Source organism: Pezoporus flaviventris, unplaced genomic scaffold, assembly GCF_033815535.1.
Source record: "Pezoporus flaviventris isolate CSIRO_AGI_PZ_B2104156 unplaced genomic scaffold, CSIRO_AGI_Pfla_v1 ptg000001l, whole genome shotgun sequence".
In the NCBI taxonomy this organism is placed as follows: Eukaryota; Metazoa; Chordata; class Aves; order Psittaciformes; family Psittacidae; genus Pezoporus; species Pezoporus flaviventris.
Window position 1 is genome coordinate 27,506,838 of NW_026892549.1, and position 25,156 is coordinate 27,531,993.

General features: G+C 42.9%; 1 protein-coding gene across 3 annotated transcripts in view; it reads right to left on the minus strand.

Moving 5' to 3' along the window:
* The window catches only part of GRID1 (glutamate ionotropic receptor delta type subunit 1), a 596,456-nt gene that overhangs the window by 522,750 nt on the left and 48,550 nt on the right, over positions 1–25,156 (minus strand). The window contains exons 1-2 of one of the 3 annotated variants that reach the window (XM_061449436.1): positions 11,749–12,175; positions 9,422–9,577 (exon numbers count right to left, since the gene is read on the minus strand). In XM_061449436.1, coding sequence (XP_061305420.1) covers positions 9,422–9,577; positions 11,749–11,827 — 235 coding nt within the window. In that variant the 5' untranslated portion in view covers positions 11,828–12,175. Of the gene's footprint in view, positions 1–9,421; positions 9,578–11,748; positions 12,176–25,156 lie in introns of those variants that run through there. The other 2 variants (XM_061449445.1, XM_061449455.1) reach the window with 2 other exon arrangements.

The window sequence follows — 25,156 nt, forward strand, 5'->3', positions numbered from 1 at the left end:
ATAATTGGTATTTCCTAAGTATTAAGTAATCCTATAAAGCTGAGTTATTTACCTGCTGACAAAGACAATCTTCAGGAAGTTTTACAAACATTCACTTATATGGAAAATCTTTTTATTCACTTTCTAAATAAGAACAAAACAGATTATCAGAAGATATTGAAAATATTCCATCAGCAATGCTACTACTTAAAATCTCAAAGATTCAGATAAGTAAGTTAAAAAGCAGAGGATTAAATGACTGGACTGAGAAACAAGATCCATAATGAGATGCTGGACCTACTGGGAGATTTTTGGTTTGAGCTTGTTGTATTTTTTAAGAGAGAAAGTAATTTCTTAAATATTATTCTGTTGAATATAGGGGGAAGAAAAAATGTTTTCTTACTGTCCTTTTACTCTATGAACGCTTGCTAAGGGAATAGTTTGTCAGTAAGGTCAAGCAGCAGAAACCCTGCTGTGTGTCTTAATGTAGTCAAACACCACTTGAAATTAATGCCTCTTGGTTCTTTATACCTTTAAGCACTGGCAGTTTGTACTTTCCAGTGTTAATTCTTACTGCATATCTGAATATGTAATAGGCAAAAGGAAAAAAAAATAGGCACCAACATGCCACAACAGGGTCAAAGAAACATAACTTCACAAAAGCAGGGATAGTACAGACAGTATCTTTCTAATAAGACATACCTTTAAGGCTATAAAAAGCACTCCAAACCCACAAACCTGAATGTAGTTTCAAGCACAGCAGTCAGGTCTCCAAATTATAATTAAATGCAAGCCATTAGGAAAAACATAAAAGAAACCTTTTCAACATATTTCTCATTTCAGATATTTATTGCCTTAAAGTTACGTAAATGAAAGAAAACTTGGCATAGTAGCATACCATTATTATCTCCCTTTGAAATTATTACAGATCTACATATGATATAAAATGAGGTTCTCAACAAGTTGCATTCTATTGAACAGTCTCACTTCAATTTTCTCATGGACAAGAATTCTAATAGCCAAAGAGCCACACTAAGTATTAGCATCAGCTGGTCCCTTTCCTCAATGAAGAGTAAAATGGCAAGGATTCTCAGGATGGCACCTGGATTTCAGCTTCAGAGCTGACATTTTTTTGTGGAAGGTAGTCTGCATAACTTGTATGTGCCATGTGTCTAAAATGTTTCATTCCTTAGTCTGAAACCTGGCATCTTTCAACAGGTTTCTAAATGAGAAGAACCACACAGCATTTCTGTATGTAAGAAAAATGACTACAAGTTCTATTACATGAAATAAAAAAAAAAAAAATAAAAAACCCTGTCAAAATGCAAAATTGAACATGTAAGCCATTTTTCAAAATCATCTCAAATATATATAAATTATGGAAAAATCTTTTGCCAGAAAAGCAGTAACTGTGTGAGCCATTTTCATTCTACTATACATACATTATATATGTTTGCTAAAAGAGTATATATATGCAGATGTCTGGTTTTATGTGAAAGTGTCCTGCTACAATGAATATATATATATATGCGTGTGTATATATATATAAAAGACTCACACAGCCATGATTCCAACAATGCATTTTAAGTAAATTTTTTCTGAGGGGCAAATTGAAAAAATACCTCTAAGCATGAGATGACAGAGACAAATAAAGACACAACAGGAGTTCCCCTCAGAGGGAACTTATTATGAATAAAAACATGAAAAACTTCTTGATTTTTGCCTAAAAAATGAACATGGGTTTGACTGTGTTCCTCTGAAGTGGCAAGAAGTTAAGTCTGAAGTAACTATTTCAGCCACACTCTTAGGGTGCTGTAGTCTTATAGGCAGGCACTATTGCCATTCTATAATTAGGCTTTGAGGCTTTGTTTAGTTTTCCTACCAGTAAATGACTAGTGTAAGCTATAAACAGTTTTAATAAACATGACAATAACCCCTCTGTTCAAAGAACATGTACTTTTAACTGCTTTCACAGTATGGCTCAACCATAGCATGATAAATCACATCAAAATATTAAATTCATCTCATTCTGCATGAAGACATAATTTAAAATGTAATATTAGACAGTCAATCCTCTAATCATCTGTAGCTGGAAGATTCTGAACACAGAAAAGCTCAATGCATATTCTCTGCTGGACACATTACAGTAAATCTAGCAATTAAATTATTTGTATGGAGTATATGGGCATACATATATACATGCATATATACAGACTGTATTTCACAATTAAGGACCATTTTTTTTCACCATTATTTTAACTAGATCAGGCTGAGGCGGTTTTGTATACTCATTTCACATTTACAGATCCTCCTCCACAGTAATGACTGAGAAAAGGTGCCACAGACAAACAACGCACTCAGAAAAATATTTTCTTCAAGAAAAAAAATGAAATAAAAAGAGAAACAGAAAGAAAATATTTAATCTTGAAACATATTTGCTAATATTTTTATCAATATTGCTTATTTCTGATCATTTGGGATAATTTCTAACATGTTGGCTAATGATGTAGCATATTTTTGATGATGAAATCCTAGAAAAAGAAACCCAATTGCAGCTTCTTGATAAATGAGCAGGATCGGCAGCAGGATTAGTGGGAAAGACCACTGGGTACTCAAAAAAAATTGTAGCCTACCCTACAGCTACTCTTGTGCACAATACCCTTAAAACAGATGGGTGACCCACACCCAACATGGAAAGAACAGTATTAGCAAGTCCGTATATTAGAACAGAGAGAAGAAGTAAGCTTAACCTGTTATGCAGATGGAAGGGGGGGAGTATTTCAGACAAAATCCTTCTAACTGGAGCAGGACTCTCTGCTCCAAACAGCTCACTCACATCGATGCTCCTGGTGTTTCCACAGGAAACAAACCAACCAACCAACCAACCCTTACTACCTTGGGATGCTAAGCTGTGAGCCCAGGGAGTACCTACTGCTTCCTCTGACTCCTCATTGTCTGCTGCACCCCAGTGCATGGGGGTTGGTCCCCAGGCAGCTCAGCCCCACCTGAACTGGCAGAAGCCTCTGCAAAAGCAAAGAACATGGCTGGGATGGAACTAACCCAAATAGATCCTGTAAAAAAAGACCTAAGCCGTAGCAGGGACGTGGGTGCCAGGGACGGCCTCCCGAAAGTACAAAATATTTGGCACCTGCAATTAAATTGTGACCAGAACCTCAAGAGCCATGGCTACAAAGTAACAAATCATAGATGTAAAGAAACAACAAAGCAAAGGGGTATTTGGATGTTTGCCCACAGTCTGTAGCCTGCCTTTATTCTCAACACCAAACAGACTCCTTTAAAGCTTATTGACTCCTTTCCTACCAAAGATACCTGCAGGTCCTTGGTTTTAGCATAGCAAACACACAGGAACAATTCTATGATTCTATGAATGGGAAGAGATGGACATTTTAATTGAATGTTTTCTTTAGCTCTGCAAAATACTCCAGTTTGTAATATACTGAGCCATGCAACTACAGAGCACGAAAACGCAACCACGATGAGACAATGGTGTCACAGATGTCTCCGCTGTGGCAGTCCTTAACAGGCCTTGGTCTGGTCTCAAAGGGCACAAGGAGGTAAAATCTTTAAGCCCGTTCACCCCACGGAGCAACAGCTTTTAACTGCAGCAAACTAGTACAGAAAACAATGTGTAGTCACACAGCAAGGCCTCTCTGACCATGGGAGGGATCACCACCCTTCATGCTTCCTGGCTGGTTTTTAAAAAGTGCTGATAGCTCAGATAAAAGCTAGAAAAAAATTATGTAGCAATATGTGCTCAGAGTTCACCTGTCAAAAACTGCCAAACAAGACCCCATACCCTGATGAAAACGGTGTGAAATCTGCGTAGAAGCAAGCCACATCAGAAGAGCAGATACAGGTAAAGTTACATTACAATGAAAGACTTAAGAGAAACCACTGGAGAAAAATCAATTGACAGTATATTGATATAAACCAATCCTCTGCTATCTGGCAGATAGTAATTTTGCATTTTTTGTGTGTTTTACATTAGGAATCTAGGTACAGCCTATGATTTCTAGCTAGGCACCAAATTCCCCAATCTAATGCAGTCAAATCAATAAAGCTCTGCTTTGCAAAAAACTAATTATTTGTATATGCAATATTTTATGAATTTTTACCTTATTTTTTGTTTCTATTTCTTAAACTTCCCTTTCCTTTCCCTCTACTCTTCCATTCTGATATTAAAACATCCTAACTCTAAAAACAACCTTCACTTCTGCAGCATGTGAAACTATAAGCTCAACAAAACAAAATGACTTCCTCCACATTTACACAAACACCTATGTGACAAAGCTTCATATGGTGCTAGACCTGGGCTTACCCAATGGCAAGGAAAGGGTTATCACCATGCCCAGGGGTATCTTTTCACAGCTGTTGTCCCTTTCTATATTTAATAGCCACCTAAAATCTCACAACAGAGAAAATAGTCTTTTAACTGAAGTCTTAAGTCTGTATTTTGCCAGGACACAGCTTCTGGGCCATCTGTGGCTTTCTGGTCAGGGACACTTGCACTACTACTGAAATAGAGTCCCAGGCTTGCAAAAAGAGCTATGTGCAAATACCGTGAGACACATGCACAGACACAAGCATACAGTCACACCACTCTGCAGTTTCCTGCCACTGGGCAATGCACATATGACAAGCATAGCTTCGCTTGAGATTTTAGCCGGATAAATAAATGTAAGAATAGCAACATAGCTGCTGAGTCCCGTTTTCCATGTCTGTATTTCACCTTCGTTATCTACACATCGATCAGCTTACACCTTCTCAACAAATAAAACTCTTAGAAAGCAACAGTTGCAGTAACATGAAATATATGTGCGGAACCAAGACAGGTCAAGAACTCTGTGCTGATCTCTCCTCCACGATATCCAGTTACACGGTGCATGGGAAGGTTCAAAGCTTCACCAGGGGAGGTGCAGGGGTGGGGGGGAGAGGAAGCCCTTCTTTACCAAGCATGTGGGTCAAAAACTGGAACAGGCTTCCTAGGAAGGGGGTCAGTGCCCCAAGCCTGTCAGTTTTTAAGAGGCATTTCCATTTTTGGTCAGCCTTGAATTGGTCAGGCAGTTGGACTAGATGATCATTGTAGGTCCCTTCCAACTGAAATAGTCTATTCTATCTACTCTATTTTACGCCAAGTATGTATCATTACCAAGTCCTACTGACTATGATAAGAGATCAAATTCACTCAATGGTATACAACACAGATATCCAAAAAATCAGCCGCTCTGAGTTGCTCTGAAACCACAGCAGCATGCTGACAATAAACCCTTTTATGGAACACCATTCTTGCTCTCAAATCACATACTGATTTTCCAAATCTGTTCTGGTTTCCAGAGCTGACAGCATTTTAACATCAACAAGCACACATACAAGGCTGCCCAAATTAGAAACAATTCATTTGAAATTGCTATGCAGAGAGAACAGCAAGTTTCAGCTCCAGGAAATCTACATAGATGTGCAAGCACCATCCACTGAGAAACCGGGCTTTAAAGTTTCACAGTTTCCAAGTAACTGTCTCCTTTGGATCCCTTCTCCAAAGAGCACTCGGAATATTAGCTTTCCTATGCCCCAGTTTTGACTTATAGCTAAGTATTCCACCTCTAAAAGCAGCATTTTAGAAACTTACATTTTAGCTTTGGTTTTTAGTTTAAACATAAAATCATGTTTTCAAGCCCAGCTAGAAACTTGTTTGCCACCCATATATCATACACACAGTCCCTTTTCAAAACCAATGGCAGGCTCAAAAATCCCAATTTGAACTGAAAGCTTTAAATTGTTTCTCGTATCTTTGAGCTTATTTGAATCCTTGAATCATAGAAAGGTTACCACAGTACTAGCTTGAATACACACCACACACAAACAAGCACTTATTATCTCGCATTTCAATCACTTAACAGAAACTGAGCACATAGCTCTTTTGGAAGCAAAGATATAATTTAACATCATGTCTGTGATTTGAGCTCATTTCCTTAACACCATATGAAAAGAACAATGATTCCCCATGTATATTTTCTCCCATGACAGCCAGTGAAAAAGCAATTTTTCCTTCAAGTAATTCCCGCATACATAAAAGCAATATTCTACAAAATGTGATGACTACTTGCAAGCACAGACAAAAGTCCTATTTTATGTGTACACTAGGGTCTGTTGAGTCTTTACTGTTACATCCCTTGCCACTGAAGTTCCTTCCACCCACTTGCTACACTTTGTTATAGAATATGAGTTTGATAGGGCCAAAGCAACCTTTTTACTTCACAGCACAACAGGATCTTGTTTCTGCAATGTATATTAAAATGAAAGACAAGATGGAACACAATTTACATTTTGTTAATTACTGCTCTCTGGCACCATTAACATGAGTGCCCACCTTTGAAAAAAGAGGATCGCTGCATTTTATTTATCTATTTCAGTCATCAGAAACTATCACAGTAGTGCCCTTATCTCTCTAAAGTCCCTAAAGCTTGTTTTCAAAATCTTATGACACTTCCCAGCATCTTCCAGCACTGAAAACTATTTATGAAAGGCAAGGTACCTTCTGTTTGGCTTTTACTTTTGCAAATCCATTGCTCCTACCAAAAAAATCCTATAGTTCCTACCCATGCAGAAGTTCTCCAACTGCACAACAAATGCCAGATCAAATGCATGTTAAAGACTATCTCCATCAGTAATTAAAGTCTTGTTACTGTGTAACAGACATTGTAACACGGAAGGATGACTTTCTATAACTTTACTAGCACAGTATCATTGAAATGAAGGTCCTTGCTTGCAGCATTCTTTTACAAAGACTTAAGGAGTAATTTACCATGTTATCTCACAAGACTCTGCAAAAGACACTTCAAATAAAAACAATATTTGTGATTGGTTTGCTTGCGTGAACTATTCTGGCAGTAGTATCACAATGGTCTATTTTTACTCCAAATTGGTTTTTACTATAAAAAGTTCCATCACTATGAAACTAATGCTTGTAACATTGATTTCCATGGTGCTGCTTAGCAATTCACTGCAGAAGAATAATGTGGGTGTCAGGGCATTTTATGTAGCAGCAGCAAGATCCTACAAGCAGTCTGGGCAGCAGATTTGCTCCAGGTTATTTTGACTACTATAAGCAATATTATACCAAAATGAGAAGGACATCCGTACGATGCAATACAATTAGATTTTGAATAGTCAGAATGACACCAAGTAACACTGGGCAGAGAGACTCCGCTCAGTAAGAATAATGCGGTAACTTGTACATCCTGTGGATCATTCTGTCAGCAAGTTGCATAACCGTTTCAAAAGTAGGAAATTAAATCTTAAATAAAAAAAAGACCTGACCTGAACCAACAAAGGAAGCCAGGAAATTGAGCAAGTCTGATACTCTTATCTTGGCTCTCCCACTGTGGCAAGCTTTTACTCACAGATAGGATCATTTTGCAGTCCTCCCAAAAGAAGACACATTGATATGCCTTAATCAAGCAGTGACAGAGAACAAGTTCTCTTTGGAATTGTGACATCCATCAACCACTTCCTGAATTCTCCAGTGTGGGGTCAGTTCATCAAAGAGCAATTCTAATTGCAATGGGCACATGAGCCCGGAAAAAGTATCTTGGAAGAGACAGTAAGAAATATCTTTATTTACATATACTCAGGCAGCACAAAGATTTTGTATCAAAAAGATTAAAAATCTGACCAGAGTCTTTTCTGTGGGTCCATCATGGATTTTCAATAGAGAAGTTTTGTTTTCATAACAGTCTTCAAAAATGCAATATGAATCTTCAAGGTTAGCAAATAAACCAATTAAAAAAGAAAAAATAAATAAAATCCTAGTGGGTCAAGAATGCTCCAGTTCATGCTTTTCTGCTTTCAACAAAACTAAGCAAAGGGACTCCATCAACAGGACTGTCAGATCGCAGGGTACTCAGAATAGTTTCATAAAGTTTTACTGCTGAGAAGAGACATTGTTGAAAGCAATTGTTCAGCCAGCCAACTACTGTCACTTCCATGAATATGAATAAGCTCCAATATAGGACACTGAGCTTTGCAAATGTATCCAATTGTTCAGAGTTAATCTTTGCCAATAAATCAACACATCATTATTTTTAGAGATTTTTATTTTCCTCTGGTGGGTAAAGTTTTGTTTTAAAATCCCTTTCTTCTCATTTTCATAAAGGGTTTTTCCATACTGCCTTACTAAGCTTTCAGAGCATCAGGAGGAATCCTACTGTTAACAGGATTAGACCCTTAAAAACGTGTATACTGCTCTTTCTCCTGAGTGCATGTGATACTAACTAGCACCTACTCCAAGGGAAAAAAAAAAAAAAGGCAGAAGAAATTGTTCAGAGTTCATGAACATTAACATTTGATGTAATTTTGTAGCCATAATTTACATGTACACAACTCGGCATAAATACATATGGATTAATGCAAATTTTCATACAGGGTAAGATTCATTCTGTGCTCTGTAGAACTAAGGGTAAGGCTGGTGATGAATCATTTTTAAAAATATTCTAGTCTAGGTATATAAATAGCTCTCTGTTTCTAGAATAATTACTACTGAAAAACACAGCTTCTGAAATTACCTAGGCCATAATTAACCTTGGCTTCATTAAATCACAAATAATATCTTTTTAAAGTCTTATTTGTAAAGGCAAGCTGATTAATTTAAGCGTCTTCCTTTGGGAAAAAAAAAAAAAAAAAAAGAAGAATAAAAAAAAATAAATTTGACGTGATTTACCTACATAGCTACTTGTCAGATCTTGCAAACTCTGGGAGGGTTTTCAGCCCGCGTTACTGGGCTACCTGACCCTCCTCCCCAGCCACCCGGGAGGAGCTCCACTCTCAAAGGGCCGCGCTGCGGCCGCCGGCCGCCCGAACCCTGCTTCTCTCTGGGGCAGACGCGCAGGGCGAGATGCCGACTTGTGCCCCGTCACCTCCCGCAAGCACCGAGTCGTCCTGCCCGACCCCTTGGCGCCGTATGAAACCATCATCCCTCCCCCGGCAGGACCCCCTCGTCTTCCCTGCCAGCCGCGTATACGCGTGGACCCTGCTGCGGGGACTAGGGCGGCGGTGGAGGCCGGCTTTTCCTCCGCAGCGGCGAAGAGAGCGGCCGCTTGTGGATCCAGGACCGACCGGCCGCCCCGCCTTGCGTGCTGCGCCGTGCTATGCCATGCCGGCTTTCCCACGGCTGCCACCACTGGCCCGGGCTGCCCTGCGCATCACGGCTGGGCACGCTACCGCGGCACCGCGCCGCGCGTCCCTTTTCCTTGTAAGACAGCGCCAACCCCCGACCGCAGAAAAGTTTCCAGCCGAGCGCCAGGACGGGTCCGGGCTTTTCCCTCCCCGTCAACGGGCCGGGCTGGGCCGGGGGGATCCTCTCTCAGCCCGGTCCCTTCCCTGCGAGCAGCCCGCCCGCACCGGGGGTGCCGCCCGGGGCGCTCACCTTCCTGCACCGCATGGAAGGGGTTGTTGGCCTCTATGAGCTTGATGGAGTAAGTGATTTTCTCGCTCTGGAGGATGTCGTCATTGAGGTTCAGATCCGACACTGCCTGCTTGAACACCTCGTCGTCCTTGGCAGCATTGCCTTCGAAAATGGCACCTGAGAAGGGGAAGGCGACAGAGGGTGAGGAGAGTTCGGGCGCCACAGAAACCCCCTTGTCTTTCCCCTACCCGGACTGTGCAGCGCTCCAGCCGGCTCGGCGGGGGCACTGGACGCCTATGGGGCCCGGACCCACACATGTGTCTGCACGGGCTCGTCCAGAGCACGGGGAGGCTCAGACCTCCTCCCGTCACTTCTGCTCCACCGACACCGAAGGAGCCGTGAGCCGGAGCCACGCTGTCGTGAGGGACGCACCTCGCCAGTGACGGGAAACGGAGCAGTCTTGGGAATTTGACCAACTTCTGCTCACTGCTTTGCGGGTCCTTAGGCTGCTGCCTTTCGGGCACGGTTTTATTGAGGCTTGCATGCACACACGAACATGAAGCCCGGATTTGTGTCCATAACCTGGAAGCTTTAATTTCACTGTCCTGTTTATGCAGTTAACGTGAAAACATCTGGCGATGTGTGTTACATAAAATCCGCTCTCTACAGCGCGTATGTACGCCCACACTAGGCTTAACTGCCCGGCTCTGCGTGGCGGTGGGAGCTCTTTAGTGCTGGCAACAAAACAAGCAAAAAAAACCTTATCCCCCCAGCCTGGAGAAGTCCTGCTGATTCACACCGCGCGCGCCTTTGGCTGGAGCCTCCATGTACTGCCCATGGGAAATCTGGCCCCGCACACAGCAGCTCTCTTTTCTTGCCCACTGGACCGCTATTTCCGCGAGGAGTTTGCTCGCCACCAGCATTCGGGCTGAAGTTCGTGCGGGGAGAAGCTGAGGTAACTCATCCTCTCCACTCGCAGGAGAGCGTGGCCGAAGACAGCCGCGGAGGCTATTCCCCGACCTCGGTCAGGGACTTCCCTTCGCTGCCCCCCCCTCCCGCCTTCCCGCGGGGCTGGCCCCGATGCCGCCGGAGTCAGGTCTGCCCTGCCCTGGGAGTGCCCCGGAACCGGAGTTCCCCGCAGCTGTCAGGGCTGGCCCCGTCTCCTTAATGCCTCCGCAATGCTGTCTGCCTTGGCTGCGCCCCCAGGCTCCGGAGGCGAGCGGCGCCGAGAGAATTCCCCCCCCCCCCCCCCCCAACCCCGCAGGCCCCGGAGCCGCCCCTGCCGGGAAACTTGGGACGGGGTCGGCCCCCTCTCCCCCTCCCCGCCCCGGGTCGCAGCGGGACTTTACTCCGGTCTCCGCGGAGCCTCCCCTCGCCAGGGTCGCTGGCGCCGCTGCCCCCTCCTCTTTTTGATCTGCCATCCTCCCGAAAAGGCCGGTGGGAATTACGGCTTTTCATTTCCCAGCCGTACTCCCGATTATCTGTACTCTCGATCATCCTCCACAAGTGATTCTCTCCCCCCTCTCTGACCCTAAACATCCTCATTTTCAGTCCTGCTAGTACCTTTCGACACCAGCCAAAAGGTGACTGCAGAGACTCGCTTTTGCTTGCCAGGCTTTCCGCGGACAGCACCATGCCTTACAGAAGCCATAAAAGTTCACATCAGCCTTTCTTTTGCCCCTTATTCATCCCTCTCTTCTTCCCACTGCTGATCCAGCCTCCTTGCTGCCCAGGGGTTTAATGTAATGAGATCTCTTATTCAGACCACTACAGTTGCGCTCATAGACACACACGCACGCATACAGCCGCTGCAAATCTCCTTTCTAACCGTTCCCCAGCCGAGTCCCCCCGTTCCTCCCCCTGCATTCCGGTTCGGCTGACACCTGCTACGGCAGGGTATGGGAACGCGGGACTGGGAACCCGGGCTCAAGCTCCCCGAAAGTTTTCCCTACAAGCACGTTCAGGTTATGCCTCCCTCCCGCTGGGGTTTTGGGGGCGGTTGTTTGTTTTCGGTGAGGAGGAGGCGGGCGGCGGGGGGAGGAAGAAAGCCTTTCCCCGCAAACAGGTCCCCGCACGGGCTCCCCTGCCACATGGGAGACCGCAGCGGCCGCCCCGGCGCACACAACACCCCCACCCCCCCACCCCCAGCCGCCGTTTCGCCCCTAACTTTACAACCGGGGGTGGGGGGGAAGGGTTCGGCTGCCTGTCGCCCTTCCCTCCTCTTGTCTCTCCGCAGAGTTGGGTTGAACCGCTGCCTGTGACATTCCCGCGGTTAAACGAGACGCTCCCTTTATTTATTTATTTAGCCACCGCGTCCCTCTCCACCCCCGCCCCGCTCCCTCTCTTACCAATGTGGATGATGGAGTCCGCCCGCACCGACACGCACTGAAATATCCAGGGGAAAAGCCAGAGCATCAACACTTCCATTTCCAGCCTCTTGCACAGCACATCAGCCCGGGTTTGGTGGAGAGACTGGCAGGGGAAAAGAAGAAAAAAGGCGCAAGGGCAAGTGGAGCAAGGCAGCGGGTGCGGGGGGGGAGATGCCCAGACACCCCCTTTTAGAAAGAAAATCCCAAATTCCCCCAGCACCCCAAGAATTTTCCGAGACTGAGAAAAACGGGCGATGGGGAGAGAAAAAAGAAGCCGGGGATAAAAAAGCACGGAGGTAGATCCCGGGTTGGCAGACGGCGCAGCGGAGCTTCCAGCGCTCGGTGTGTGCCGGGGCGCCGGCAGACCGCGAACTGCGGAGCGGCCCCCCCGCCGCCGCCGCCGCCCGCCCCCCGCGCCACGTGACTGCGGAGCCTCGGTGCCGCCGGGGCACGGCGCGGCGGCGGCCGGGATCGGGCAGCGGGTTGCTCGGGCGGGCGGCATGGAGGGGAGTTCGCAGCTCCGCGGGGAAGCGGGGTGGCTCTGCAAGAGCAGCGAAATTAATCGCAGTTAACATATTTAGATGTATGCAGAATTATAATCTTTTTTATATATATGTATGTATAATGTGTGTATATGTCCCGGGGGGGAGCATGCTCCCAGCCCAGAGAGAGGAGGAAAAGGCGAGGCGGCTCGCCAGCATCTCGGTTGCCGGGCACAGGCTCTTCCGCGGGGCCGCAGCCCCTGCCCGGAGGGCGCCCGGCATTGCGTGGCCCCCGCCCGGCCCGGAGAGAGGCCGGCGCGGCACTGCACCGTCGGTGCGGCGCCCTCCCGCCCCTTACATGGAGGTGAGTGCAGGGGGCGCGGGGTTGCCCTCACTGCCGCTCTCCCAACTTCAGCGGCCGGGGGCACCGCGGCGAGGGGGTTGGGGGGGAGAAGGAGGGAGCTGCCCCTTCTTCCGCACGCTCGGGCTCGGGCCAGAATCCGCTTTTGACGAGCCGAATGGAAACGCGCGATTTTTTACCCTGCCGCGGGGAACGTGGGGGTGGGAGAAAGAAAGTGGCACAGCAAAACCGCTGCTTGTTTTGTTTTGTTCTAGCTTTCAATGAAAGCTAATTCAGAAATTGGACATGCTCAGGCTCAGAAGACTAATTCATCCCCTAAAACAAACGCATCAGTGATTGCAGGCACCCAAACGTGACAAGCGTCTCAATATACCAAGGATCCAGAGAAAACCATTCAGGAGCCCGAAACGTAATTAAAACTATTGCCAAGAAAATGAGTCGAGAGCAGGATGTTACCAAGATTATTAAGTTGCTGCGGGGCTGAGGCACGGCCCGCTGTGGCGATACGTGTAGATACTGTCAGCGTTTGGGTAGCGAGAGGCAGAGCGATTCCTGGAGGTCGCCGTCTTGCAAGGGCTAGTCTGGTAGCGGAGCGCCGCGGCCGCATCCTGCCTCCCGGAGGCAGCGCCGGGGCCCCTGTTTGGTGGGGGGGAGCAGCCCCGCCGGCGGCACCCCGGGAGCTCGGCTGCAGCGGACCACCGACCCGCACCCCCGTCGGTACAGCGGCACTAGCGTGTAGATTCAGCACACTTTTTATAACCATCACCTGTACATGCGCTACTAAATTCTCCACATCCTTAGCATCGCTTCCTGGCATGAGAGATTGCCGCAATGTATTTATTTAATACAGAGAACAGTCTTTCAATGCAGAGCACAGTGTGGCAAAAACTGCCAATGCTAAGGAGTCAGAAATACAGGTAAGCTCTACAACGTCGGGGAGGCAGAAGGGGGAGGGAACATAGTGTAGATGGAGCAGGGTGAAAGGGAAGGAAGCCAAAACGGAAATGATAGGAACAAGAATGTGTTGATCCACATGCGTCAACAGCCTCCTGGTCAGTTACAAGCACAGCTGCTGAACAGGTAAAAGTGGGGGGTAAATAAAGCAGGATTTACTTTTAAAAAATAAATCACTTGTTAACCGCTCGTACAGTTCTTGTCTTAAACATGCAATTTCACACTGATCAATGCAGAATGATATATACTATGCACTGTATTTCATATAATAAAAACACTTAATCCAGATAATTGGCTTCTGGGACAAAGATCAATAGAAATGTTCCTTATTTGACTACGTTAGCAAGTCAAAATTATTTTTAATTTACATTTGTTTCAAATCAATATGCACTTAGTGACTTACACAGGCTCTTTAAAAAGTTAAGCACCTATATTGACCACAGTCATATATATGTCAGTAACAAGTACATGTGTGGGAATTAGAGGGGGGGGGGGAAGTGTTACCACAGAACCAATCTCCAACTTCCACAGAGGAAAAGAGGCTAAATTTATTTGTGGTTGAGATGTGCTTTGCCATCCTAGCCTGAAACCTGTAGAAATATGCATCTATTAACCCTGCAATTTATGCAAGCGTCCAAACAGTTATACCCCAAGCACTTGGGAGCAGGCTTGCCTCTTACTTAAGTTTGTACAGTGAGGTCTTGACTGCAGCTGGATGCTTCTGGCTGCTATCTGAATAATAGTAAAGTAGTATTATACTAAAACTAAACTCAAGGAATTGAACAAATTACAAATTTTCTGTGAAATCCATGAGCAAAGACTCTGCCTGCAGAAAAAGATCCAGTCCTAGCCAAGAGAGGGGACATGAGCCCACAATACTATAAAACAGACCAACTGAAACAGGCCCCCCAAAAGGGCAGAAGGCTATTTGTCACAGCCAGAGGACAACAAATGAGGAAAAGGCCTAAAAGAAATCTCAAATCCATAAAACTTGTTTTGTAACGTACGAAGGACAATGAGACTTGAATGGATCCACCACACCAAAAAGAACTGCCACTTCAGTACCATCTCTGCAAGGTGGAGAATTGCAGTACTAAAACTTCACTGTCTCTGGTTTTAAACTTGATTAAAGTAACCTGCATTACTTTTTCTTCTCCATTACCTGCGTTAATCCTTTCTTTATCTTTCCCCTCCAACTTACTGCTTCCATTAGTATTTCCCTCCTTCCAAAACAGCTATCAATGTTGCATTTCTAAGGCCAGTATAAATGAGAGAGCTCATTCCAATTCTGCCATTCATCATTTGCCATTGGAAGAGCACTGACATTTTGTAGTGGGTGTACATTGTTTAGATGCAATGGTCAGCACTAAAAAGCTAATCCATTTGCCAGCATTTTGCATATTAAGAGTGTTATAAGTCACAGTGATATTCCATCATCATTGTGTAGGGGACAACTCATTACACATTACACAAGGTACCACTGGATTTATAGTACTGATGGAATAACAACATCAGAAGTATGCAAGGTAGGTACCCAACTCAAGTGAGAGTCACTATTCAAAGTTCAACTCCGTGGCAACGGATGCAATTCTATGCACATCTCTAACAGCCCTATTACCCTTGCAAATCACTGTGGTAATTTTAAGCTAACCTACCATGAGCTATTTCTTCTGTCAGAGCAAACGTAGAATAAAACCTGTACCAAATGTGTTTTGCTACCACAAGAGAATTACTTGAGTAAGGGTCCAAAAACTACATTGCAATTAAAACCATAGAACATCCTACAAAAGTGAACTGAAACGTTTTGTGCAGCATCACACTCACAGCCTTGTGCCCAGGGGTCTGTCCCTCTGTGCTGCCACAAGAAGAACAAGGCACATTTTGAAAGACATCACCAGAGCTATGGTTGCAGGATATGCCTGGATCTGTAAAGCCTCTCATGTTTACTGAGCATTTACAAAGCTGCTTCATAAGTAGGAGCTCTGCAAGAGCAGAACATTGATACTCTTAATCATATCACAGCTTATGCTCAGACTAAATGGAGTGCTCCAAGATTCATAATTTCTGTGTCTCCTCCTTTCACCCATTTACAATAGCTATGTTGATGCTTCCCCACATAAAACTGGGACAACGGTAGGTGCTTAAAACAATGCGAGAAGCATTGGAGGAAAATCATGGTTCTTATTTGGGAAGGAGAAGAGGAGAAAAAAAGACTCGCAGACTGGGTAGTTTTGACATGGGAAACAGTCTTCTCCAAAGCTACTTCCAACAATTTCTTAAAAATCTTTATCTCTAGCAGTGGTAAGGGGATGGGGAGGATGATTCTTTGGTTCCCCCTGACAGCCCAAATCCAAAAAGCCCATGAATTTACACCTAGCTTTAGTAAGAGCTAGCCCCTAAAATATGTGTGCATGTATCTCTGTGTGTACATGTAACAGTAATTATTATTATGAAAGTGAATGGAACCCCTCCTCTGTATCACTTATGCAGGTGTAAAGATGCAAGAAATATCTCCAAGGTGCTCAGTGCTAGGTGCTCAATTTATGGAGTTGGAAGAATGTGAGAATAAAAAAACGATCAAAAAGATTCAAATACACAACTTAGTAACAGCAACACTCTCCCTCCTTCCCCAATAGCCAAGATGTCTGCAGTTACACACAAAATCAAATTGCGTTGCATTTTAGAAAGAGAAATTTAACAGCTCTGCTTCTCTTTGGAAATAGTAATGCAAAACCTCAAACCTACACTACTCCTAACTTTATGGATATTTATGTTTAAAAAGTCATTTGATTGTCATTTTCCTGTGGTGACAGCCTGAGGTTTCAGTTGCTTTACTGAAGCTTCCTTTAGCTTATTGAAACCTTTTCTCTTTTCACAGTTGATAACATAGTATGATAATCTTCCAGCAGTAAATGGACTAGGGTCTCTGCAAGAAGAGGCTGCTGAATTACAGAGTTCTTTGTGGGACAGTTGACATTCTTGAGTAATTTGTTGTGTGCCTACTAACAGTCTGAAACTTCACCACAGTCACAACTTTATTTGGTTTGACATGCCTTTTAAGATGCCATAAAGAAGGCAAAGTACTATTATTTCCAGATTTTACTTGATTTAATTCAGCAGAATACACACAACCTAGATTTTATTTAATTCATACTTAGGTTTAGTTAATTCCATCAGTTCAATATCTGTTGCACCTTGATAAGATTCATATTTGTTTCCTTATTCCTCTCTTTCAACTGTGCCTTTTAACACCCTGTTTTTCTTTAACTGGTGTTTTCTTTACAATAGACAAGGGCTATATAGGCTTTTCCAGCCTCCCACATTTTTGTAGCTGCATAAATGCACTTTCTATGCAGTCCAAGGCAAGCTGTATCACTGTTGGTAAATTTAATCTCTATCTTGGCGTTTGTATTTAATAAACACCGATTCAGAAAAAAAATCAGAAGGCAACTGTTTATTCACAACATTTTAATACCACCAATATGTGTTTTTTTAAAGCTCTCCACCAATATGGAGAGCTTTAACACACAGGTGGCCAAAGAATCATTTGGCATGGCCATTTGGGATGCGAGTATAACTCAGTTGCAGGAAAAACTCTTTCTCCTCCACTACTAAGCAAGCTCCTTGTTATTATATCCACTGGACACTGACTGGAAAAAGGCTGAACTCTCTAAGCTTGTTTTCATGAGCAGAGACCCTTTTCAAAAGAAAAAGAAAAAAAAGGAGCAAGATAGGTATGATTGCCATCTTTGTTACAGTAGTGATGTATAAGAATGCGAGTTCCCCACGTAAGAATCTTTATTAATTTTTCATTATTTAGTAGTAGCCATATCAAAATAATCTCTGAACTAACTTTATCAGCATTCATCTGAGGAGGGGAGGAAGGAATTTACAAGATTTTCCACCAAACAGATAAAATCCTCTCCAGGGAACTCTTGCTCCCAATTCTTAAGACAGACAAGAGAATAGAAATGATACTGTCTCCATTGTCCAAATGGTTACAAGTTATTAAAAAATATCTTGTGTACCTCTTATTGATTCACCTACATTGTACACACAGTCCAGTCTCATGAGCTGTTCAGTGAGCTGCCTATTATAGATGATGAGACACTGCTAGGACAGCTGTCCTTTGCCATCACAGGCAACCCAGAGACAAGCAAATCCAAAACCGAAAACCTAAACACGAAAAGCCCCAGATCTCGTTACTTGTGTAGCCACCACAAACACATACTGATTTATCTCACACTTTCTCAGGTGATAAGAAGCCAAGAACAATACCTACATTGTATAGTTACTTCACTGAAATTTCCCGGTACTCTCACTGTTACAAAATTTATCAACACTTGACCATTAGAATTATATCCTTTCTTTGCTAGAACTGGATGAAACTGCAGCGGGGGCTACATCACTCAAGGAAAAAGCAAGTTACTAGAAGTTATCCTGCAGTTCACTTCAGTTGGCTGAAGACTGGAAAAGTCATGTTCTTGCTCCTTCTCACTTTACCCATCTAGAGAGCAATAAAACCGGTAAAGTAGATGCTGCCGCGTGTTGAAGCAGATAGCCAAAGAAGTCTGAACATGTACATTTGAAAAGTTCTGCCCTGCAGCCAAGACACAGCAACTGATCTTGTATTTGTTTCTACTTCACTGCAAACTCCACTGAGAAGTGCTATAAGCAGAAAGATTTTGCTACAAGCCAAGAACTTGAACACTGCCCTTTGCTGCATCTCAGGCAAAGAATAGGGGCCTTTCCAATTGCACTACCTCAGTCCTTTGCCCCCACTAAATAATGATGCAGTGTGTGTTTGCGGAATCCTTTAAAGCCTTACAATAGAAAGCACTCTATGTGGAAAGTAATTTTATCTTTAAGAAAAGGTGATCTTTCTCAACAGTCCGTTCTAAACCGTATTATATTTAATGTCTGACACAACAGGCCATTTCTCCCAGCGGGCAAGGTCTCTCTTGACTTGCAGTGCTATGTCACAGAGTTGGTTTTGTTGTGGGGTTTGGTTTGTTTTGGGGGCTTTTTGGGTGTATTTGTTGTGGGGTGTTGTTTTTTTTTTTTCCCCAGCCTCTTTCTACAACATCTACTTGGCAGCCATTTGTACAAACAAGGGCATATTTGCCTTTTCAATGACTCCATTAGCATTAATGGCAGTTACACACAGAGACCAAGAGAATGTATTCTCCCAAGGATCTGTGTTCTCTTCAGGAAAATGTTGCCAGTCATAGAGTTCATAATTCATATTCATATTTCCAGGAAGGGACGAAATGAAGATTTCGTAACAGAAACTTGACTCTCATTGTGTGTCTGACTTCAAAATTTATCCTAGCAATGCCCTTGCTTATTGTATTTTTCTCTTTAAAAGGGGGAAAAAATGAAAAAAAAAAAAGAAAAAAGAATCAAGCCAGTATGGTAAACTGCCACACTATATTTTAAATTTCATGCTCAAAAAAAGGGGATCTTTTTTTAAAGGCAGTGTAATCCAGCCACTGGAGCAGAGGGGCCATGATTCCTGGGCTCCATTCCCATCACAGTCACCGATTCATTTCATGACTAATTGAGTGGACTGTTGCATGAACGCTGTATTCAGTTCTCAATTTAAGGGTGAACAAGAACACCAAGTTCCTTCCTCATTTGCTGCACACAGTCAGCTGTTCTACTTCTCTAGAAGGTGTAGGGGAAACACGGTAGATTTATTTTTGGCAGGTGAAATAGGTAATTTCAAGTAATTTCAAGTCTGTAGATCCTACAGAGACTAGAAATCTTTTAGTCATATTTAAAATAATTTCAAACAGAAAAATGTTTCATGTGGTCCTTGGGACCAGCCCATTCCACATATCTGAGTCTGGATGTAAACATTCGGTATCCAGGCTCCATTGCTGACCTAAGTGGCAAGACTTCAGCTGTCTAATGATTCTTTTCTTTCAATTTTTTAATCAGGGAGAGAGGAGTGGCAGGGGACACCACCTTACACGGAGACAGATTGGAAAAGCTCTACAGAGAAGCCCACCCAGAACTACAAGCTGGTTATACTCATTTCCTAGTTACATTCAAGTCACTTCAATTCTGCTAGAGTACGCACTTAAACTAGGTCTCCCACCTGAAAAAGGAGTCTTGATGACTAGGTGTTAGGGAAGGAGCGGGGTAAGATATACACCTCTTGAGAAACAGAGAGAAAATAAAGCCACCTTGAAATACTCCCATATGGCCTGGTGAGAAAGGCGGAGAGAAAGAAAAAAGAAGAGCCCATATCTTCCTTCCTACTTCTAGGCTGCAAAGGGTGTTTGTGTGCGTGAACAGAGTAGTTGCCTTTTAACCTAGGTTTCCCTGTGTAAAGAAGTTCATGTCAAGTTGATTTTCTGTGGGCATTTCATGCTGCTCCCTTAAAAGTAGCTATTTCCATGAATACTTGTGCCTACGAACACGCCCAGGAATTCACAAGCTTCCCAGTGGTTTAAGTCACTAAAGCCACATCTTAGTATTGCCTCATCCCTTCACTACCTCTCCCTGCTTATTTATACAGCCTGTTAAAAACATAAGTGTATATCATAGATACATTTTGGTAGTCTTTATAGTGTGGCCAATGGAAGTAGGCAACCCAGGACCACACAGCTTTGCAGCATTCCATACAGCACTGTGTGGGTGTTATTGCCATAATATATATGTTTAAGCCACAGAAAAAATACAAATTAGTTTAAGAGCTCCAAAACACTTCAGTTCATGGTACGCAATGCCCAAAAGCACTGAAAACAATGATCTCTTTTTATTGATTTCTATTAGAAATTAACTTAAAACTATTACTCTACATACCTGACTCACCAGTTCTGAGAGAAAAAATAAGAAGTGGCCCAAACATTTTTCTTTGTTTTGTTTTTTTTTTCCTAGTCTTCTGGCAACTCAGAGATATTGCAGTAAAAGGTTTATGCAAAGGGCAGGGAGGATAAAAAACAGGTGCCCTTTCAAGCATCCAGTATCCCACGAGGCACAGTCCCTATCACAGAACGCTTGTGAAACTTCGCTTACCAACAGTTTCTAAAGCTGATATCTTCATAATACCACTAAATACACTCTGTCATGCTCCCAGTCTAAACTGTGCTGCATTATACAGCAATACCACAGCTATATATCATCCAGCTGAATAAAAGTCTGCAGTTGAAATAGCTTTGTTTGCTGCAATGCTGTATTATCACACATGACTATACCAGGCAACATTGATTTTTTAGCAATGGCATTGATTACAACTCCTAATTTTTAAAATGCTGGCAGGATACAGCCCTTAGATAAGTACTTTAAGACCATATTTGAATTGCATTTCCCAGAAGCTCTCCTTTCTTTACAGAGACTATGTAATAGAATTACTCATAATTCTACTGACTTCAGCACGTATTGAGGATTTACACCAGCACAATTTCAGTAATATGAGCTTTTAGCACTTCAAACTTACAAAACTATAATATGCTTCAGATTTTTTTTGTATTTTTTAATGCAAAACCTTTATTTTTTCCCCCACTAGCTAAGAAAGATGCTTTTTTGCCTGAGAGATAAACTTATTAAATTGAATTTGACCTTTTAGAGCATATTTAGGTAGGGATTTCTGTTCCCTGAAAACAGGGGCAGATTCTTCACCTACTGCTCTGAGTCATGCAAGAGTCTACAAACAAGTAAGCTAAACCACTCTTGGAAGAGTGCTTTACATTTAATACATTGGAGGGAAGGAGCAGGAGAAAAAAAGAAAAAAAATCAACCTCAAACCCAAAGCATATCCTTGCACCTACATTTTAAATTACATACTTGAGAGTATAAAATCATTACAGAGTTTTTATGCTCCCAAGCAGTCCTCCAGATTTATTGCCACATCGTTGCTTGACCAGTTTCCCTGGGGTGCTGCTTACTCCATGCCAAAATTAACTTTTAAATACCTCTCCAAGATTTCTCTGCAAATTGTGCTTTAGTTCTCATATCCTCAATGGCTCCCAAGTTGGTAAACATCTCCTAGTCATCTCACTGCTTTAACAGCTTCATCCCAAATGCAAAGTGGGTTTCTTGCAATAATGCCCAAGGACCATACTTTTCTGTATGTATGTCTGCCTTCTTCCAGCTGGGAAGGCTGCTGAGTGCACCAGTGCCTTAACCTGTGCTGGTCTATCTGCAGATCCACAGAACCTGTCACACAAGTAGCAATATACACTTTTCCTCACACAGTAGCTGGAGGAAAAACAAGAATTGTCAGTCTTTGCCCTTCTTACCACAAACTCTTTGTTTCATTCTCAGGACTTACAAACACCAGAAACATAAAATCCTGAAGTACACAGTGACCTTTGTGGCATGTGTTACAATAAAGCAAAATTCCATTTCTGAGCCCTGCTTGGAGCATTACCTCTAAATTGTTGTCAGTTACTTACGCATTTGATGGACTCACCATTATGGATAAATTATATTTTACTTTCCTCACTGGTTTGTTCAAAGAGTTTTGATTCTACCACCTGACTCAGGCTTATTAAGTAAGACAGGTTTCCCTCCCAAGAGCCAGACTTACAGTCAAGGTCCAGAGAAATCCAGTAGAAATGCTAACTGAAGATTCATCCGTAAGTTAACCATTCCACATAGTTCCTATAACTTACCAAATAAAATGCATTTAGGAGAGATAAGTGACATAGCAGCACTTACTACCTTTAAGCCCTATTTTTTACTTCAAGCTTCTCTTTTCAATCTGCATTCATGGATTTCCCCCTAATTAAGTGCAAACCAGCCCTAAGATGAATAAAAGCCATAGCTGCTCTACCTCCTTCATCTACATCAACTGAATTAACAGGCCTTACAGAAAGCCACAGGAGAACCAGCACCAAGTGCCACAGTCCTCCAGAACTTTGAAAACTTTCTGCATTTGATTTAGGAACAGTCCACACAAAAGAGTGACTCGCCCTCTCCCCAGCATGGGGCAAAACCAAAATTTCCATACAATAGAAGTAGTAAAGCAGATTGGCCTAGGATCACCACAGTGGAACTGTCACTTCCCCAGAAGTCCCTCATTTCATTGCCACGTATGCTCATAGACTTACTTCACCTAAGGGAACACAATTTCTTGCAGCATTATTACACTATGGAGAGCTGCTGGATAGTTTTACTTCAGCCACTAGAATTTGTCCCATTGCTCTGTTGCCACCTAGTTGGATTTCTTTTGAAATCACCAAAGTTCCTTTTACTGCTACCAACCACCTTTGCATTATACATGTAAAAGAAGCCTATTAATACACACATTACAGACACCTTTTAGTGAACTTCTACCTCCCTCTAATTCAATGTGGAAGAGAAATGCTATTATAGCAAGGAAAAATTACAACAAGACACATACCTGCAAAACTGTGGTTCTTGGTACGCTTTATCAATTCACAGTTCTATGCTCTCATCCATTTCAGAAAACAAACCCCACAACTTTGTTTTCTTAAAACCTGACAAGCATATGTAATTATTAGGTGCAGCACTTGATTGCACAGACATTTTTTTTCCCATGAGTGTTATTCTTTTTACTCCAGTGTGCTCAAGACAGCCAGTTCCACAAAGTTTTGGAAACGCCAAATATATATGTAAATATTTTTTCTGTTCAAAGTGAAAGTGTATACAGATGCATAGATTTTGTGTAGTAATCTGGGATGAGTAACTTTGTGTTATAATCTGGGCTCAGTGTTGTTTTCAGCAGTGGCATTATTGGCCACAGAAGCTGAAGCTCTCCGTCAGCGATATCGGTCCTTTTCGGCCACACCCCCACATCACTGCCTGACTACAAAACTGCATAAGCAGAAATAAAATCTATCAGGTTCTTCAAAGACACAGATCATTATCTGGTCATGCACTCATTTATCTAGGTTATTACTAGTAAAAGTCACAAAAGCAGAAGTTTCTATTATGTAGATACATAATACAGCATTGCAGCTTGGTTGTGTAGACCAAGCACAGGGCCAACTGCCTCCAGCTGGAGGACAACCCTAGAAATTTGCCTAACTGTTAAAAAGATGGAAAGTGCAAGCTGCTCTGCTCCCTACCAGCGTTAAGCTGTGTGAGTGGTCCCTGCATCACACCTGCCAGCCAGGTCCACAGTCACAAATCCACAGCTTCTCTCACTTCCAGTGGCAGTAGCCTGTCTGTTCAATTCCATCAGTGGTTGCCACTATATTTTATTGTGCTTTGGCCAATGTGGACTGAGAAGATGCATTTTAAAAACACAGGGAATAATTTCTTCTAGTTAGACTTCTAAATGCTGGAGCAGTTCTCACTATGTACAGTTAGGAGTGAATCGTGATTTTTCTGTGCGCAGGATGAAAACACTCTCCTGTTAATGAAGGTGGCAACATACCAGATCAAACGATTTTCCATTAGCACACAATCAAACCTTATATTGCTTACAGAGGGGAAACAGATTCAGGATACTATCTGAGACTAAAAGGAATTTTTGAACACTGGTGGGGAAATGAAACCAAGAGGGAAGCACATTTGTCATCTCTTGGTTTCTGTAACCTTGAGCTCATGTTGCTGCAATGTAGTAGAATAAATCTGTGCATTTATGGATTTCATTTAAGAGCTGAACAAGAAAAAAAAACAACACATTTGAACAACCATAGCTGTACTAAGCTGATTCACTACACAGTTTTACTAAGCTAATTTAAGATGGAATAATGCAATGAACAAAATTGAGTGAACAGTTACAGTTGAATCAATAGGTTCAAGGGATCAGATCACTAAATTAATACAGCAACAGACAGCCAAATCAGCTCAGAAGAAGAATAAGCTTTCTAGCTCACAGGAAAAAGAATAGCTTTGGCTTAATTCTATACGGAGAGGATTTAAAGGAAGACCCAGCTCCCTTTGAGCACAAGGCCACAGCCAGCACTAGCTTATATGTAGTGCATAAACCACACTTGTGAGGAACACAGGCAACTGCTGAATACACTGTTTCAGATATCAAGAGACAATAAAATATAGACGAGGAAACAAAGCCAAACAACCAGCAGCAGGTCTGACCTCAAACTTGAGCCAAGAGAAGTTTCCTAACACTGGGGTGGTAAGCCCTGTTTCTTGACCTTTATAATGTCTTATTTCTTGGTCTCTAGCTCACAAAGAAGCCAGAAAATCTTGGCCGGTTTGAAATGCATGAAATTTCTTTTAGCAGCAGCTCAGATTTTTACCTTTCCATTTCTTCTTCGTTTTCTCACCAGTGAAAAGTTTATCACGAATTCTCTTGCAAAAAGTGTGACTGCCTCTAGTACTTTGATAATTATGTTTAAGTTAGAACAGAATCCAGCCTTCTATATTGTATTGCTTTAAAAAAGACAACAAAACATAAAAATCAATCCCTTGTTTATGATTTAATGATCACACTCATAGATAAGGGAAACAAACCGGTTGACTGCATAAGCACTGAATCTGTGGGCTAAACCCAGGGATAGCTTCAAGCCTGGGCTTTCGGCTAATTACCTTTCCACCACAACCCTGGTTGGACTACTGCAGTCCTCCTCCACAGCTGCAGCGCAACCCCTGGCTCTATAGCTGGATCTAGAGAAGCCAACACAGCTCTTGGGGCCAGCCTCTTGCA